Source organism: Gossypium raimondii, chromosome 1, assembly GCF_025698545.1.
Source record: "Gossypium raimondii isolate GPD5lz chromosome 1, ASM2569854v1, whole genome shotgun sequence".
NCBI lineage: Eukaryota > Viridiplantae > Streptophyta > Magnoliopsida > Malvales > Malvaceae > Gossypium > Gossypium raimondii.
The window spans coordinates 50739476-50758091 of NC_068565.1; the positions used below are offsets into that span (position 1 = coordinate 50739476).

Here is an 18616-nt window from a genome sequence, read left to right on the forward strand (position 1 = left end):
TTATTTTCAAAACTTTTCTTTTGATTTTGATTTTTTAGATTAACTCCTAACAGCAATTCAATGAAGAAAAAAATACCATTTACTTTAAAAAATATTTATGCTAACAGAATGTTTCAATGTGTATGACGGTAAGTATCATGGAAATAGAGATTGTCTTTGTGCGCCATTATAATATAAGTTCATTGACTAGTTCATTCTATGATTCTGTACTCTAATACAAATAAGGTAATTTTCTACTACAGTGAGGTCAACATAACAAGGCAATATAGGACAGAAACAATTACAAGAGCAAGATCATAAAGAAGTAAAAAAGCTGAAGGACTTGCTGGAACCGATACCCTACAAAAACCCTTCGAGAAAACGGAGTAATCCCGGCTTATCGTGGTGATAAATATTGTGAGGTGAGGATCATCTTACAGGGGAACCTTCTGGCATAGTACTTTACACAATGTACAAATTGGATTGTTTGTGCATGGAACTTGACTATCAATGTTCATGCTTCACACGTGCTTTTAGAATTCCGGGGAGAGGCGGTGACGTAGGAGGTCTGCCTGGTGTGTTTGTCATTGGGGGTGGAACAATCTGTTGTTGGTACATCGCGGACATGCTAGAGCCTTCACCATCTGCAGAAAAATTGTGTGCCATTTCGTCACTCCCTGGTCTCTCGCAGAATTTCATTGCCTTTAAAACATAGTTGTCATCGTGGAGCTCGAATGGAGTGCTGTAAATAGAACACCAATAAGATGAAAAGTAAAGGTGAAAAATAAATCTAACTAGTAACTACCCCTCTCCCCTGATGGGCCATTCTTTCTCTCTCTTTAGCATTGTACCTATTGAAGTCAAAATGCACCAGCTGCATATCTTCCGATATTTCTACCTCGACAGTTGCATGAGGGCGTGTCTACAATTTCCAGATGACAAGAGAAACAAGAGATGAGAAATTAAAACACTTTGTATCAGTTCAGTAAGTGCATACTTCATTGATAGCCTACTAGCCTTAATAAAGAAACCTCATTGTGCTCCTTTTTCCTTCAAGTTTTTTGCAGTTAAGTGTTATGGAAAGTGATATAGGTTCGATAATGCAACAGGACTGTTAATACAGACCTTTCAAAACTCTTGTTCAAGAAGGAGAAATAAGCATACAAATCCATCATTATATTCCACTTGTCCAGTGGAAAAAGACATGGTAGAGTTTCTGGTTTTAAGTCATCAAGTAGGCGAACTCAAGCTGTTTTACAGGCAATAAATTTTAGAGCCGAAACGGAGTTAACAAAAGAACCAAATGCTGGTTATAGAAAAGGAAAATTTGAAGTAAAACAAGCATATATATGCAAATCCTAACAAAACCAGCGATTACTTGAAAACCTTAATGAAATGATAATTGAATTGAGTAACAGATGACATGAAAAGGTGGCTGATCATACATTTTTAATTAAACAGAAATACGGAGAATCATTAAATTTAAGATCGGTTCATAAACCCTAAACCCTAATAAACAAAGAATTGTGGCAAAACTTCAATGATCGGAGTTTCTAATTTCGTACAAGAATGAAAGACTTGAGAAGACAACAAACCTGAACCAGGATAAAAGGTAAAGCCACACCCCCATTCGGAGGATTTCCTGAGCTGTACAATTGCTCATTTCGCTGTATCAAATTCTGAAGACCTACAAACTAAGAAACAAGACAACTATTTTAACAACAGATGGCATGCAAAGCGACCAAGTGAAACTTGATGTCCTAAAGCAGCTTTCTCTCTCTCTAAATGCAAGTTGATGATAGCAAAAATATAGAACTCTCAACATAAGGGCATGTGAAAGTAATTTTTATTTACAAACATGTGAAAATTAAGTATGCTATTCTTACCTGTTCCTCCAATTCATGAAGATAGGCAGCTTTTTTTTCAATCCTATTTCTCAGTCCAAGCCGTTCAGTCTGTATTAATTAATTTGAGGAGCTTGTTAAGCTCAAAATTACGTTCTTGGCAGATTAAACCTACTTAACATAAGAAACTTAAAAATGGAGCCGTATTGTCACCTTTAGATCTTCTATATCACTCAAGCTAGTACGCGGAAGTCCCTTCCACTGTATTTCCTTTTTATCCTTAGATATAATATCCATTGCCATTAGTACATTCAGGGCATCATAAACCCTTCGCCGAATGTTTTTCTCATCATACTGCTGCTGTTGGATATAAAAATAAAATGAAATATATATAAAACAAACACACAGACAGACAGGCGTACAGACAGACAGACAAAGGAGATTCAATGGTGTTAGTTTCACTCTCTTAGGGTAAAAGATAGAAGTTTAGGCTGTCGAGATCAAGGAATCCAATATTGACATGTCGAAAGAATTACAAACCTGATCTGGTGATGCTATGTTATTGCCTGGATCAGTAAACTCAGCAACAAGTTCATCTGCCACCTGGGAAAAGCTTTCACTCTCAGATATAGACATAGGCATAGAGCTAAGTTGTTATAAGCAGACAAAGTAGTAACGGTCCAACACTTTGAAACTTCAGGAAATGAATGCATAAGTCCAAGTGCAGGAACGTGTGTTTTTGCTAGCACGAGAAGAAAATACTAGCATTTAAGAATCACATTTTGATGTGATGTCAATTTGAAAGATAAACAGTATCATTCTGCTTGAAAGTTTGAAAGGTACATGAATTGTAAGCATCAATAATGGAACTCGGTTGATGCTCAAAATAACAAAATCAGTTTATACATGCCATTAGTGATTAGTAAGAAATCAGTGTAAAACAAAGAAGTTGACAAGAAAGGAATCACTGGAATATCAATTTGTCAAGTCTACTCTTCATTTATAGCTCATTTGCACATTAGAAGCTTCTACAAGGTAATTTTGGAGTTATATATAAAAAATTCTATACCTTAATAGTATCATAGTCTCACAATTAAGAGTTATGGCATGCAAATCCTGACCCACAAGGAAGAATCAAATGCATAACTAGTTCAGACCCTGGTTAGACAACAATCTCTATATCTAATCCATAAACGCAGTATCAAAGAAAATGAAATTTAGCTTCTGAATATAGCACATAACAAAGAAAGAATAAATTTAGGGAAAATTTTGAACATTTTGGCAAAATGGCTTGAGCATATATATACAACCATAAGCACTGATGCAATGACCATTAATAAGTTTACCAAAACCAACAAACATGAATGAAAGAGCGACTTTGAGAAACCAACGGACCTCATTGTACGTAGTTCTTCCCTTGCTTTCCACTTTTTCACAAACTGAATGAAACCAAAGACAGTTCAAACAAGAAATTAGATAGCTAAGCCACAACTGCTAACTCAACTACAACATGCATGGCAGAAGAAGGAGCACAATATGTGATTGAACTTTTAATGCAATCTTTTACGACCCAAAAATCACACCTTTCATGCTAAATTGACGGAGTCCTCTGCCACTCTTATCACCACCAACTGCACGTTGACCTCTCTTTTTCTTTTTACTACTGAAATTAAATTGGCAATCAGTTAAATCATGGAATACTCTGATCATCATAACAACATAGTATGATCAGTCCAGTGCTAAGCAGAGTATGAACAAACCAAATGCAGTCACCAAAAAGTTCAAAAGTTTCACTGATATAAATTCTTTGGTATCATAGCCCATAAACAATGTCCATTTCAAGCATAATGCAATAACATTTACCAACTTCAACCATAAACAAATACAAATTTACATCATGAAAGCACAATTGAAGACTTATTCTTCCATCTACCCCAGACTCTCCTCCCCCCCTTTGCTCAAAAACCCACAATTAAATCAAACCATTAAACATAACTATCATAAACTCAAGCTAAAAGGGTACCTAGAAAAAAAGGAAACACTCACCCAACAGCACCTTGAGATCCAGCATCATCTCCGTGAATATCGAGATGGTTCAACCTTAAAAAAGTGTTCTCACTAGCAGGCGTCGCCATAGCTAGCTCACACCGGCTCGAAGGAGAGCCGACACTACCACTAGTCGAAACAGATTGACCCGAAACAGTGGTGCCCCACGACCTAGAAGCACCTCTCTTAGTCTGGTTTTGATCCCCATCTTCTTGGTGGTTATGGTTTTGAACACTGTTACTACCAGTTACCATACCTAAAGAAACCAAACCCAGAGATCAAAATTAAAAATCAAGTGAAGTTTTAGGGGTTTTGAGACCTTAAGAAAAGTGGGTACTGGAGTTGAAGGGACGTCAATGAGCATAATCAGTAATAGCTTGGCACCAAAAATTGTTGATCGTTATCTGTTTGATTAAATTCCTGAAAGAAAAGAAAAAGGAGTACGAAAATGAGGAAGGAGGGATTCTAATAAGGGAATGCAGGAAAAGCCTAAAGGGGGGTTTCAGCTTTCAACTTTTCAAAGGCTTTGAAGAGCTGTGAACGAAGGTAGTGGAAAAGAGGGAAATTTTATTTGTGAGGGTATGGTTTTTTTGGTTGAAGAATTAAAGTGGGGTTGGATAGATTGGTCCAAAGGGCCCAAATTGGGTTCAAGGATTGATATGGGTTCTAATAAATAAGGGTTAATATACTATTTAGTATCTAAGTTTAGCTTCAATGTTCAATTTGGTACTCAAGTTTGGCTTCAACATTCAATTCGGTACCTGAGTTTTTTTCTTTGTCCTAATTAAGTGTGTGTATATATATATATATTAATAGAGCATACTTGTCAAACATTCATTGGGCCACATGATGTTCCTTAGCCTAAGTGCCAAATTGAACCTTGAAGCTAAGCTCAAGTATCAATTTGAGACAAAAAAAATTTAAGTATTAAATTGAATGTTGTAGCCAAATTCATGTAGCGACTTAAGTCAATTAAAATTTAATAAAATCGAATAGAATAAGATTTAGTAAAATCGTACGGAGCTATTCAAGTTGATTTTTGATTTTTTTTTTGTTTGCTCAGTTTATCTTATACCAACCCAAAATTAAAGTTTTTTTTGCTTAAACTCGTATTTAGTTCAATTTATTTGATTTTGGTCTAAGACCTTATGTCCAATAGTCACATTGGGTTCTAACTAAATTTAAAATCGAGTTGAATTAGAGCACTAAATGAGGAGCAAAGTCTTCCAAAGTTACAAGAATTAAATTGGATACCTTAAGAGGTATCAAACTCCCTACTATTTAACTCGTAATCCAACCGTAATTATTTTTAGGTTAAAATATGTCATAAGTTTCTATACTTTTCAAAAATTTAAATTTTAATCCTTATACTTTTATTAGAAATAGTCCCTCTAATTTTTAAATTTCAAAATTCATGTTCACCTATTAACACTATTAATTTTTTTTATTAAATTTGTTGGTGTGGCATTTTGAAAAAAAAACTTACTTGATAATCATATAATTAAAAATGACATTATAATGAACTTGAATTTAATAAAAATTAACAATATTAATAGTTACACTGAATTTTGAAATCTAAAAATACGACGACTAAATTCTAAATTTTGAAAATTACAAATAACTTATATCATATTTTAACTTTTATCATTAGTGAAAATTTATGAAATTAGCAAAATAGGAAAAGAAGAAGAAGAAAATGGTAGAAATGAAAGAAGAAGGTTGTTTAATGGATTCAAACAAGAATTTGGGATGCTTCATAAATCATAAATAAATAAACTAATGTCATTGGATTCATAAAGTGGGGATGCATTTGATTAAAGCTTTTAACTTACCTAAATCTCATTTAATATTCTCATCAAAAGTTTACCTAATGACAACATTTCAAGATTTTAAATTAGTAAAAATTATGTATTGACTCTTTTAAAAATGATAAAAGATTGATTTAATCTTTTAAAAATTATAAAAATATAGGCTATTAAAATGATGAAATTACATTTTACTATCGAAAAATTACAGTTTAATTTTGCTCTTTTAAAAAATTCTGACTTCACTACGATGTGCTAAAAGTGTTTTAATTAGATCCTAAACTCAATAGATTAAACTCGTTTAGTGGAGTTTTATCGTTCATGTTATATAAGTCATTCTAAAAAAAAAAAAAACCTATAAAAGGGATCATCTTTACGTCATTCAATACAACTTCAAAAGTGTATAAAATATCAAAGTCTGAAAAGAAGATTTTGATGACTAGAAGTTCTTTCTTAAAATCCTAAAAAATTGAAAAATTTAAATAAATTCTAAAGAATGTCACATCTTTTTGATACAATGGCTAAGATTACCCATAGCTCTCCCCCTTCAACACTTAAATAGAAGGATAATAAGCTTTAGTACACTTGAATTCAAGTTCTCCTGCACTGGTAAAAATACTCATGTCAATCAAACTAAGGCTTAATTGACAATAAACCGATTGTTTTAAACATTAAAAAAATAGTTTTATAATTATACCTAAGTAACCCAACCCAATATAAACTAAAATCCAGCCCAAGTATCCAATAAAAAAACATTAACATAAACTAAAAACCCAACCCAAATATAAAAAATAAAACCCAAACCCAAATTAATATTCTATAAATTTATAGTCACAACTTTATATAATTTAGTTATAAGTTTAATGTATATTATATACATAATACATAAATAATTTAATTAAAAACCTAAATCCTGCCTCATTTACCAATTCCCAAATCTGAAATTCCTATCCCAAAACCTAGCACCATTTGCACCGCCATCAGCCCCTCCTCGACTGTCACCTACTACTGCAGGCCACACGACCACACCCGTCCAGCGTCCACCACCAGCAAGCAATTGAAAGCAAAGTAGCAAGGATAATGCGGCCATGGAAGGCAAGAATTGAAGACAAAGAAGAAAAGGAAAGGAAAGCAAGCTTTATCACGTAATAGAAGGTTTGAATGTGTGAAAGAGATTTCACATGCAAGTTGGTTGGATTAATTAGGTTAATCTCTAATTTTTGGTTTATTTGATTATTGTTATAAAAAAGTTGATCTATTGATTCGACCATAAATTTTGTTTATGATATGTTTTAATTGAATAAAATTCTAATCTATCATATGTGAATTGCTCTAAGCACAATTATTGTACAATTTCGTTTTTGATTTTTTTAGTTAAAAATACTTTATTTTTAAACTATATATTTTGAAATAATTACGAATATATTAATATTAGTCTGTTGATGTGAACAATTATTTGAGTTATCGTGTCACTTTCATTAAAATTTTAATAGTCGAATTAAATTTTCCACCTTTAAAAAAACAAATTTAATATAAAATGTTTGTAAACACAATCTTATAGCAGATCTTCTAAAATAATAAAAATGCATAGGACTGCACTAACTACATATAATTCTACCCCAATTCAAGAAATTAGGTGGTGGATATAAGAAAAAACTGATATTAAAAGCAAATAATTCTCTACACTAAGATCACATGGTTCAATTAAAAAAACTTGATTGCGTAATTGTGAAAGAACTTACCTTTTCTCTCAAGCTATTTATAGACCCAATTTTTGTCAAAATATTTGCACTCATTTCTCCTTTTGTTTTTCCTTTATCAAAATGGCCTCCTTCAAAGAGATCATATCAACACTCCCAAGAAGAAAAAGCTGGTATGGCGATGATACTTTTTTGTATCAAGGCTTTTGGTGTGACACATTTTTTATTGAAGGATTAATGAGAGCTCAACAAAGTTTTCGATCTCAACCTTCTGATATCGTCATATGCAGTGCTATGAAAACCGGAACAACATGGTTAAAGTCCCTCACTTTTGCCATTGTAACAAGATCCACCTTCGATGATTCCACTAACCCTTTATTTAACAATCTATCACATGATTGTGTACCCCTTTTAGAGGTTGATTTAGCCCAATCTTCCACCAATCGAGACCCTAAAAATCCTTTGTTAGCCACACATACCCCTTACTCTTCTTTACCAAGATCAATAATTGATTCTAGTTGTAAAATTGTTTACATTTGTAGGGACCCTAAGGATTCATTAGTTTCGCTTTATCACTTCTTTGCTAGGTACTTGGCATCTAAAGACATGAAACCTCCCGCTTTAGAAGAGGCCTTTGAGCTTTTTTGCCAAGGTGTAAGCTCTTACGGACCTTATTGGGACCATGTTCTAGGGTTTTGGAAAGCAAGTTTGGACCGACCTGATAAGATTCTTTTCTTGAAATACGAAGAAATGATAGAAGATACTATTTTATACGTTAAGAAAATAGCTGATTTCATCGGTTATCCTTTCTCTTTTGAAGAACTTGAAAAAGGATCAGTCGAAAAAATCGTAGACATGTGTAGTTTCGAGAATTTAAGCAATTTGGAAGTGAATAAAAGAGGAAAACACCGTGAGGGAACTCCAGCGGTGATTGAAAACAAGATGTATTTCCGAAAAGGTAAGGTTGGGGATTGGGAGAATTATTTGACACCTGAAATGGCTGCTCGGTTGGACTCGATAACGTTGCAGAAGCTAAATGGTTCTGGCTTAACTCTATGATTGAATAATAAAGCAGCCATGGGGTACATTTTGCCTTCTCTGCAATTTCGACATATTATGTTTCTAAAAATAAATTGTGTATGCTTTTTGCAAGTAGCAACACTTCTCGTGTTGTTCATGTTAAGATCAATTAAAAGTATAGTTGGTTCAATCAATAAAATTTGATATAAGCTGATTTGATTTTGTTAGTTTAATTTTTATGGATAAACTACACCAACTCTCCTAAGCTTTGTATAAAATTACATTTCAGTTATCCAACTTTCAAAATTTATATCATAGTCACTAACATTATCAAATTGTTACATTTTTGTCACTCGACTGTTAACTTTAAAGAAGTAACGTTGCACATTAATTCAAAAGGTTAATAGCTAATTTGGTCCCTGAACTATAGTTAAAAAATTATTTTCACATTTAAATTTTTTACAATAATTTTAAAAAAGTAAAAAAAAAAGTCTTAAAAATAAAATTCATATAAAAAACCAGTTGCAGCGAGAAACAACTAAGAATTTTGCTACCGTCTTTGCTCTTTTTTTCTTTTTTTTTTTCCTCTCTTTTTTCATGTAGACCGATGTTGGCTCTTCTCTTCCCAAATCTTTAAAAATAATATATAGGTTTTATTTATAGCTAAAAGAAAAATATTGACTTGAAAAGGTCGGTTTGGAGAAGAAGAATAGCACTTTGTATTATAAATTTAAAAACAAAACCCAATCAGTGTAACACCCCAAACCCAACCTAGACGTTGTGACCGAATCTTAAAAGTTACATTAACTTCTTGAGAATTTAGATTGTTATTTTCTGAAATTTCGACTTGTTTTTCTGTAAAAGTAAATTCTTAGTAAAAAAACTCGTTTTCACTTATTAGTTGCAAAAAAAAAAAAAAAAAAACACCATTCTACAATAACGGTTTCTTTAAAACATTTGTTCTTTACTCGTAAATTGAAATAATAGAAATACTGTGAACATGCTTATTTTTCAGAAAACTAGATTTCTCATTTTGTTTTGCAGCGGAAAAACTTTAACTTGTTTAATTTTGAAAATCGAACATTTTTTAATTAACAGAAATCATGTAGAAAATTTAAACTAATTAACTAAAAACTCAACAAAACCCAAATCCAAAAAAAGTTCAAAATTAGTTCTACAGTAAAAAGCATAGTTGATTGAATATGTGAAATGTGATTAAAAACAACATGTAAAAGAAAATGCGAAATGATTTATATGAGTCCGAAGGATCGATATGAAAGTTAAAAAAATCAATAGATTTGATATAGAAATGATATGATTAAATGATATGATTAAATGATATTTTTTATAGTGGAAAAAGTAGCATGGTATGTTATAATGATTTGCCGATTTGCATAATGTATGTGTCGAAACAATTTTTTTTATAAAACGGGATCGATTTTAATTTTGAAAATGAAAACGAACATGGGAGTTGCCACCAATCCTTTTTATTTAGGTGTGATCGGATCACTTTATAATTTAATCATTTTAATAAAAGTTTTAAATTTACTAAAACGATAATTTTTGGTCTACAAAATCCAGAAAATGGGTTCGGGAGTCAATTACGCACGAGGAAGGGTTAGCACGCTCGTAACGCCCAGAAATTGGTACCTAGTTGATTAATTAGTGTCTTAGTGTTGAGGATTGAAAACTTTGAAGAGTTTTAAAAATACGATCCTTAAGAAAAACTCGAATAACATGGGTTAGAATTTAGGATTCTCTTGTTCTGAAGGAATATCACATCCAGCACGTTAGGATACAATACTTTAAACCCTCGAAACCAAGATTACCTTATGGTTTCCAAAACCCATATTTTTGAAATTTTAAGAGGATATTTGGCTATTTTGTCGAACGAGAAATTGAAACCCAACACGTTAGGGCACGTTTTCTCGAATTTCCAAACGTAAAATATTGCCTTATTTTAAAACCCTTTTTTTTTGAATAATAGCGAGTACAACACTTGAACGACATACATTTGTTTTATTTATGATAAAACATAAAAGTTTATTATAGGTATATACAAATCGAGCGCAACTTTTGAAGTGATGAAATGGAATGATAATGGGCCATAAAATAACAACTAACGAATAAAATGATACATTAATGCATGACAAGTATACGAAAACACGAATAAATGAAGCATAGTTCCCACAATTACAATAAGCACAGAACATATAACATTTTAATACCAACATTAATAAAGAAATAATATATGAAATAATTTGAAGTAAATAACAATATAAAATAAGTGATTTATAAGAACAATAAATAATAAGGGTTTCAAATAAACAATCAATAGGAATCTTAAAATAAATAATAACAAAACAGTTTAAAATAAATAAATAAGGTATGGAACAGTTTTAAAGAATATATGAAAATTTGAAAGGCATATATATATATACAATTGATAATATAAATATTATGTAAAACCGTTTAAAACAAATAATGTATGGAACTTAAAATTAATAATGCTAACGAGCCTTCTTTTTTTTAAAAGAATGAATAAAATAAATTAAATGGGCCTAGGACGAAATTGAATTCGAATTAAAGAGTCAGGTCTAAATTAAAAAAAAAGGCCGCCGAGGATCAAAATAAGACGCGCCCGAAGAACGAGGGACTTATTGGGAAAATATTCCCTTCCCTCATGCGCAACGTTCAACACGGACCAGATTGGAACGAACGGAAAATCATGCGGCCCAAATAAAAAGACAACATGGATTAGATTGCACCACAGCGCAAAAGCGGAGGGACCCCTCACATAAATAGACCGTCCAAGCTAGAGGTGCTCATGGGTTGGGCCGGGCCGGGTTCGGGCCGGGCCATAAAAAATTTTGTCCCGGGTCCTACGCCTGGGCTTGGCCCGAAATATGGGCCTGAAATTTTGCCCATGCCCGGCCCGGGAAAAATCATAATCCCGGGCCCGGCCCATTTTTTAATAAATACCAAAAAATTATTTTAAAAATTAAAAAAAGTATTTTAAAAATATTTTAAAAATATTTTAAAATTAAAAAAAATTTTAAAAAAGTATTTTAAAAATATTTTAAAATTAAAAAAAGTATTTTAAAATTTAAAAAATAAATATATTTATTATATCGGCCCGGCCCGGCCAAAAAAGTTATGCTCGTTTTTTTGCCCAAGCCCATATTTCGGGCCTATATTTTTACCCAAACCCTCCCATACTTCGGGCGGGCCGTCGGGCCGGGCCAGGCCGCCCGGCCCATGAGCACCTCTAGGCCAAGCAAAACACACGGATCCTGCTACTGGGTCGGGTCGCGCGCGCGAGTTAAGGGCCAAAACGACGTCGTTTTGGCAACTGAACCCTAACTTAGAAAATGGCGCCGTTTAATAACCTTATTTAAATCATTTTTTTAAAAAAATTCATTTTTTCAGTGTTTAGAGAAAAAAAAAACTTCAAAACCTCCCATATGTCTCTCTCAACCCCACTTGGCCAGCGTGGGTTCCCTCGGAGGATCTGCCGCACCGCCATCTGCAACTCTCGACTCAACAATGTTTGTATAGTTCCTTTACGTTTTGATATATGACATGTACTTAAGTTTTGTATCTTGGATGGTCATTTGGAAAATTGGATAGTTGATGTCAATTTGAATTTATGAATATGAAATGTTTAAGTTATCATGAACATTATGTGATGTTTAAATGGTTAAGTGGTGTAAACGATCATATGTATTAAGTTAGATTTGAGTTATGAATGGTTAAATTGATAAACATGAATGATAATGACATAGCAAAGGTAGTATATGAAGTGTTGATGTAGGTATTATGCTTGAACGGATTGGTTTCGCATTGGTTATTTTGGTTAGGTTAGTATGGATTGGTTCCATATAAACATTTCAAAACAGTATGTCATGTTGTAACAAGAAATCGATAGTGAATGATGTCGCGACTTGGAATCTCCCAAGTTGTGACGTCAACTCGATAGTTTTAACATTTTATATTTTAGTCCTTAAACGACCTTAGGTTATCGAAAAAGCTTTCGTATGCTCGTATAAACCTTGAATATGTTTGTATAATATGATATAATGATGTATTGATCATAATTACATGTATCAACTGTTGAATTGATAAAATTTAGATCGTAGTTGTTCCAACAACGAATGTGACATCCCATAACTTGGACCTGAGATCAAGTTGGTATGGGGTTTACAAGAAAGGTGGGTTTCGAGAAGAAGAATAGCACTTTGTATTATAAATTTAAAAACAAAAACTCAATCAGTTTAGTAAATGGAGTTAGAGAAGAAATAATGGGTTTAGAAAAGAAGTAGAGTACTTTGTGTTATAAATTAAAAGAAAAAAAAATCAAAAATTTCAAAAAATTGAAACTTACCAAAGAGTCCAAATAAATATAATATAATAAAACATTTTGCTTTTCTCTCTTGCTCGATAGGCCGTTGATGATAGAAATTTTTATGATTCTCAAGAATGAAAGCACTGTTACCCAAGCCCTGATTTTGTTTCCTGGAAATTCGAGCAGCAACAATCGGTCTAATAATTATAACTAGTTAGACTTTTCTAGTTAATAAAAGACTATTACGTACCAATTTTATAAACTACTAACAATATATATTTGACAGTTAAAAGTTTTATTTTACATAAAACGAATATTTAGAAAATTTTAATTTATATCAATCTTGACATACATGATCTATATGAATGGAGTATGAAATAGGACGGTGAGATTGTTAAAATAAAAATTGTATAAAAAGTTACTAAATTATGCAAAACCACTTTAATTTTACACCGTGTAAGTGAATCTCTCCTCTTATTTTATTTTTAAGTATTATATTAATAATTTTTATCTTACATGTTTTATTTATGTTTTCTGGGTACATGTTTTATCTTAAGATTTGTATAATTCTTTACACAATTATAATTCATTTTACATAGTTATATAAAATCATTAATTTTACATAAATTTTGATATATTATTATATTTTGGTTTAGGTTTATTTCTATGTGACATGATAATTTTAATTATTTAATTTTTTTATCTTCGAATAATTTTGTCAAATAATTTAATAATTGAATCATTATATATAGTGTACAAATCATAATAAAAATTAATCTAACTTTACGAAGCATAATGAGCAGGTATATTCTAGTGATATATTAAATATATTATATAACTCTTTTACATACTTTTTTACCTTCAAAAGTCAAAATCTTGATCATTTTAGTCTCTTTTTTTATTATTATCATTTTAGTTTTGAATCATCAAATTTCAATTAAATTACCTTTTTTTTTGGACGTAAAAGGTTCACCTAACAAGTAAACTTTTAAACGTGATAGCCTGTATAGTAGTGCATGTGTATTTTATTGTTGACGTGGATGATTATTTTCAAAACTTTTATGAACTTTTTGAATTTTTATTTTTATTTAATTTATGAAGTAAGCGCGGACTTTCATGTGTGTCACCATGTCACTTCCGTTAAAATTTTAATAGTTCAATTAATTTTTCCGTTTAAAGAAAAACAATTTAACAAAAATTTGAAAATTTAAAACAAACCGATCCAAAAAAGTATCAAGACAAATGCATTTAAGAAAAGAGAAATTATTTGGTATACTGCCAGTAGAGCTTTTATACTCTACAAGCAAAATCAGGAGTTAATAAGTATCCTATAGAAAATACCAATTTTTAAGATTACTTATAAAAAAAAATACACTTCACAGTTCACCCCAATTATTGTTAACAAAACCTGATTCCAAATCTTTTAAAATAATACAAAAAATCTATCAACTAGATTGTTTAGTGACAAAATCTTGCATGGGACAGACCTTGACAATGGGTAAATAAGCACTAGCTACATTTTTTATTTATTTAGTCCCTATAATTCTATTTCAATTCAAGAAATTACGTGGTGGATATAATAAAAAATTGTTATTAAAAGCAAATAATTTTCGTCACTAAGTTCACATGGTTCAATTACAAAAAAATTATTGTGTAATTGTGAAAGAAATTACCTTTTCTCTAAAGCTATTTATAGACCCAATTTTTGTCAAAATATTTGCACTCATTTCCCCCTTCTTTTTCCTTTATGAAAATGGCCTCCTTCAAAGAGATTATATCAACTCTCCCAAGAAGAAAAAGTTGGAATGACTCAAATAACGACTTTTTTTTGTATCGAGGCTTCTGGTGTTACTCATTTTTCATTGAAGGAGTGATGTCGGCTCAACAAAATTTCCAATCTCAACCTTCCGATATCGTCATATGCAGTGCACCGAAAACTGGAACAACATGGTTAAAGTCCCTCACTTTTGCCATTGTCACAAGAACCACCTTCGATGATTCCACTAACCCTTTACTTGCCAATCTATCACATGATTGTGTACCCTTTTTAGAGGTTGATTTAGCCCAATCTTCTACCAATCGAGACCCTAAAAATCCTTTGTTAGCCACACATGTCCCTTACTCTTCTTTACCAAGATCAATAATTGATTCCAGTTGTAAAATTGTTTACATTTGTAGGGACCCTAAGGATTCATTCGTTTCGTTTTATCACTTCATTGCTAGGCGCTTGGCATCCAAAGACATAAAGCCCCTTGCTTTAGAAGAGGCCTTTGAGCTTTATTGCCAAGGTGTAAGCAATTATGGACCTTATTGGGACCATGTTCTAGGGTTTTGGAAAGCAAGTTTGGACCGACCTGATAAGATTCTTTTCTTGAAATACGAAGAAATGATAGAAGATATTGTTTTTTACGTTAAGAAATTAGCTGATTTCATCAGTTATCCTTTCTCTTCTGAAGAAATCAAAAAAGGGTCAGTCGACAAGATCATAAGCATGTGTAGTTTTGAGAACTTAAGCAAATTGGAAGTGAATAAAAGTGGCAAACACCGTGAAGGAACTCCAGGGGTGATTGAAAACAAGATCTATTTCCGAAAAGGTAAGGTTGGGGATTGGGAGAATTATTTGACACCTGAAATGGCTTCTCGGTTGGACTCGATAACGTTACAGAAGCTAAATGGTTCAGGCTTAACTCTGTGATTGAATCATAAAGCAGCCATGGGGTACATTGTCCCTTCTCTGCAATTTCGACATATTATGTTTCTAAAATAATTTGTGTATGCTTTTTGCAAGTAGCAACACTTCTCGTGTTGTTCATGTTAACATCAATAAAAAGCATAGTTGATTCAATATGTGAAATGTGATTAAAAACAACATGTAAAACACAATGCAAATTGGTTTATATGAGTTCGGAGGACCAATATAAAAATAAAAAAAATTAATAGATTCGATATATAAATGATATGATTAAATTATATGAATTGAAATGAAAATGATTGTATTTTTTTATAGTGGAAAAAGTAGCATGGCACGTCATAATGATTTGCCGGTTTTCATAATGTATGAATCGAGATATATGACATGAAGAGATGAAATTCAAACGTTTGAATCTTGAACATGTTTTCATTACATTTTTGTCAAATTAATGTTTATGTTGGTATGACTTGATCATAAAGGTACTGATGATCTTTATTGTTCAATGTACACTTTGTTTATTCCATGTGAGGTATTAGTTAATTTCGAAGACTCGAGGAGTGATCCAACATCCGGTCTGCAACTCTCGACTCAACAATGTTTGTATAGTTCCTTTACGTTTTGATATATGACATGTACTTAAGTTTTGAGTTAGTTTTGTATCTTGGATGGTCATTTGGAAAATTGGATTGTTGATGTGAATTTGAGTTTATGAATATGAAATGTTTAAGTTATCATGAACATTATATGATGTTTAAATGGTTAAGTGGTGTAAATGGTCATATGTATTAAGTTAGGTTTGAGTTATGAATGGTTAAATTGATAAACATGAATGATAATGACATAGCAAAGGTAGTATATGAAGTGTTTGATGTAGGTATTATGCTTGAATGGATTGGTTTCGCATTGGTTATTTTGGTTAGGTTAGTATGGATTGGTACCAAATAAGCATTTCAAAACAGTATGTCATGTTGTAACAAGAAATCGATAGTGAATGATGTCGCGACTTGGAATCTCCCAAGTCGTGACGTCAACTCGATAGTTTTAACATTTTATATTTTAGTCCTTAAACGACCTTAGGTTATCGAAAGAGCTTTCGTATGCTCGTATAAACCTTGGATATGTTTGTATAATATGATATAATGATGTATTGATCATAATTACATGTATAAACTGTTGAATTGATAAAATTTAGATCATAGTTGTTCTAACAACGAATGTGACATCCCATAGCTTTGACCTGTGATCAAGTTGGGTATGGGGTGTTACTAGAAAGGTGGGTTTGGAGAAGAAGAATAGCATTTGTATTATAAATTTAAAAACAAAAACTCAATCAGTATAGTAAGTGGAGTTTGAGAAGAAATAATGGGTTTAGAAAAGAAGTAGAGTACTTTGTATTATAAATTAGAAGAAAAAAATCTAAAATTTCAAAAAATTGAAACTTACCAAAGAATCCAAATAAATATAATATAATACAACATTTTGCTCTTCTCTCTTGCTCGATAGGCCGTTGATGGTAGAAGTTTTTATGATTCTCAAGAATGAAAGCACTGTTACCCAAGCCCTGATTTTGTTTCCTGGAAATTCGAGCAGCAACCATCGGTTTAATAATTATAATTAGTTAGACTTTTCTAGATAATAAAATACTATTACGTACCAATTTTATAAACTACTAACAATATATATTTGACAGTTAAAAGTTTTTTTTTACATAAAACGAATATTTAGAAAATTTTAATTTATGTCAATCTTGACATACATGATCTATATGAATGGAGTATGAAATATGACGGTGGGATTGTTAAAATAAAAATTGTATAAAAAGTTACTAAATTATGCAAAACCACTTTAATTTTACACCGTGTAAGTGAATCTCCCTCTTATTTTATTTTTAAGTATTATATTAATAACTTTTATCTTAAATATTTTATTTATGTTTTTGGGTACATCTTTTATCTTAAGATTTGTATAATTCTTTACACAATAATAATTCATTTTATATAGTTATAAAAAATCATTAATTTTACATAAATTTTGATATATTATTATATTTTGAATTTATGTTTATTTCTATGTGACATGATAATTTTAATTATTGAAATTTTTATCTTCGAATAATTTTGTCAAATAATTTAATAATTAAATCATTATATATAGTGTACAAATCATATTAAAAATTAATCTAACTTTACGAAGCATAATGAGCAGGTATATTCTAGTGATATATTAAATATATTATATAATTTACATATTTTTTTACCTTCAAAAGTCAAATTCTTGATCATTTTAGTCTTTTTTATCATTTTAGTTTTGAATCATCAAATTTCAATTAAATTACCTTTTTTTACGTAAAATTGACCTAACAATTAAAATTTTAACGTCATTAATGTGGTAGCCTGTATAGTAGTGTATGTATACTTTATTGTTAACATGGATGAATATTTTCAAAACTTTTATGAACTTTTTGAATTTTTATTTTATTTAATTTATGAAGTAAACGTGAATTTTCATGTGTGTCACCACGTCACTCCCGTTAAAATTTTAATAGTCCAATTAATTTTTCAGTTCAAAGAAAAACAATTTAACAAAAATTTGAAAATTTAAAACAAATCGATCCAAAAAAGTATTAAGACAAATGCATTTAAGAGAAGGGAAATTATTTGGTACATTGTCGGTAAAGCTTTTATACTTCACAAGCAGGATCGGGGGTTAATAAGTATCTTATAGAGATATTATAAAATATCAATTTTTAAAATTACTTATGAAATAAAAAAATACACTTCACCCCAATTAGTGTGAAAAAAAAATACAAAACTTGATTCCAAATCTTTTAAAATAATACAAAAAAATCTATCAACTAGATTGTTTAGCGACAAAATCATGCATGGGACAGACCTTGACAATGGCTAAATAAGCACTAGCTACATTATTTATTTATTTAGTCCCTATAATTCTGTTCCAATTCAAGAAATTACGTGGTGGATATAATAAAAAATTGTTGTTAAAAGCAAATAATTTTCGTCACTAAGTTCACATGGTTCAATTACAAAAAAATTATTGTGCAATTGTGAAAGAAATTACCTTTTCTCTGAAGCTATTTATAGACCCAATTTTTGTCAAAATATTTGCACTCATTTCCCCTTTCTTTTTCCTTTATGAAAATGGCCTCCTTCAAAGAGATTATATCA

General features: G+C 31.1%; 3 protein-coding genes across 5 annotated transcripts; 2 read left to right on the forward strand and 1 right to left on the reverse strand.

Annotated features, from left to right (window-relative positions):
* Positions 1–133: 133 nt before the first annotated feature.
* On the reverse strand, positions 134–4442 carry LOC105786410 (transcription factor-like protein DPB). 3 transcript variants are annotated; one of them, XM_012612819.2, is made up of 9 exons: positions 3870–4442; positions 3407–3483; positions 3219–3262; positions 2364–2426; positions 2037–2183; positions 1866–1934; positions 1575–1673; positions 831–901; positions 134–721 (listed from the first exon to the last, which is right to left on the reverse strand). In XM_012612819.2, exons 1-9 carry the CDS (start codon positions 4121–4123, stop codon positions 487–489), a joined length of 1059 nt encoding a protein of 352 aa, XP_012468273.1. In that variant the 5' UTR covers positions 4124–4442; the 3' UTR covers positions 134–486. The 3 variants fall into 3 exon arrangements, with proteins under 3 accessions (XP_012468273.1, XP_012468274.1, XP_012468272.1); XM_012612820.2 differs by having other exon boundaries at positions 2037–2180; positions 3407–3486; positions 3870–4441; XM_012612818.2 differs by having other exon boundaries at positions 3407–3486; positions 3870–4440.
* A 3013-nt stretch (positions 4443–7455) lies between these two features.
* LOC128032429 (flavonol sulfotransferase-like) lies at positions 7456–8621 on the forward strand. Its single transcript, XM_052620489.1, has one exon. The coding sequence runs from the start codon at positions 7498–7500 to the stop codon at positions 8431–8433; it is 936 nt and encodes a 311-aa protein (XP_052476449.1). The 5' UTR covers positions 7456–7497; the 3' UTR covers positions 8434–8621.
* Positions 8622–14471: 5850 nt separating this feature from the next.
* On the forward strand, positions 14472–15586 carry LOC105786411 (flavonol sulfotransferase-like). Its single transcript, XM_012612823.2, has one exon. It carries the CDS (start codon positions 14487–14489, stop codon positions 15432–15434), a length of 948 nt encoding a protein of 315 aa, XP_012468277.1. The 5' UTR covers positions 14472–14486; the 3' UTR covers positions 15435–15586.
* The last annotated feature ends 3030 nt before the right edge of the window (positions 15587–18616 follow it).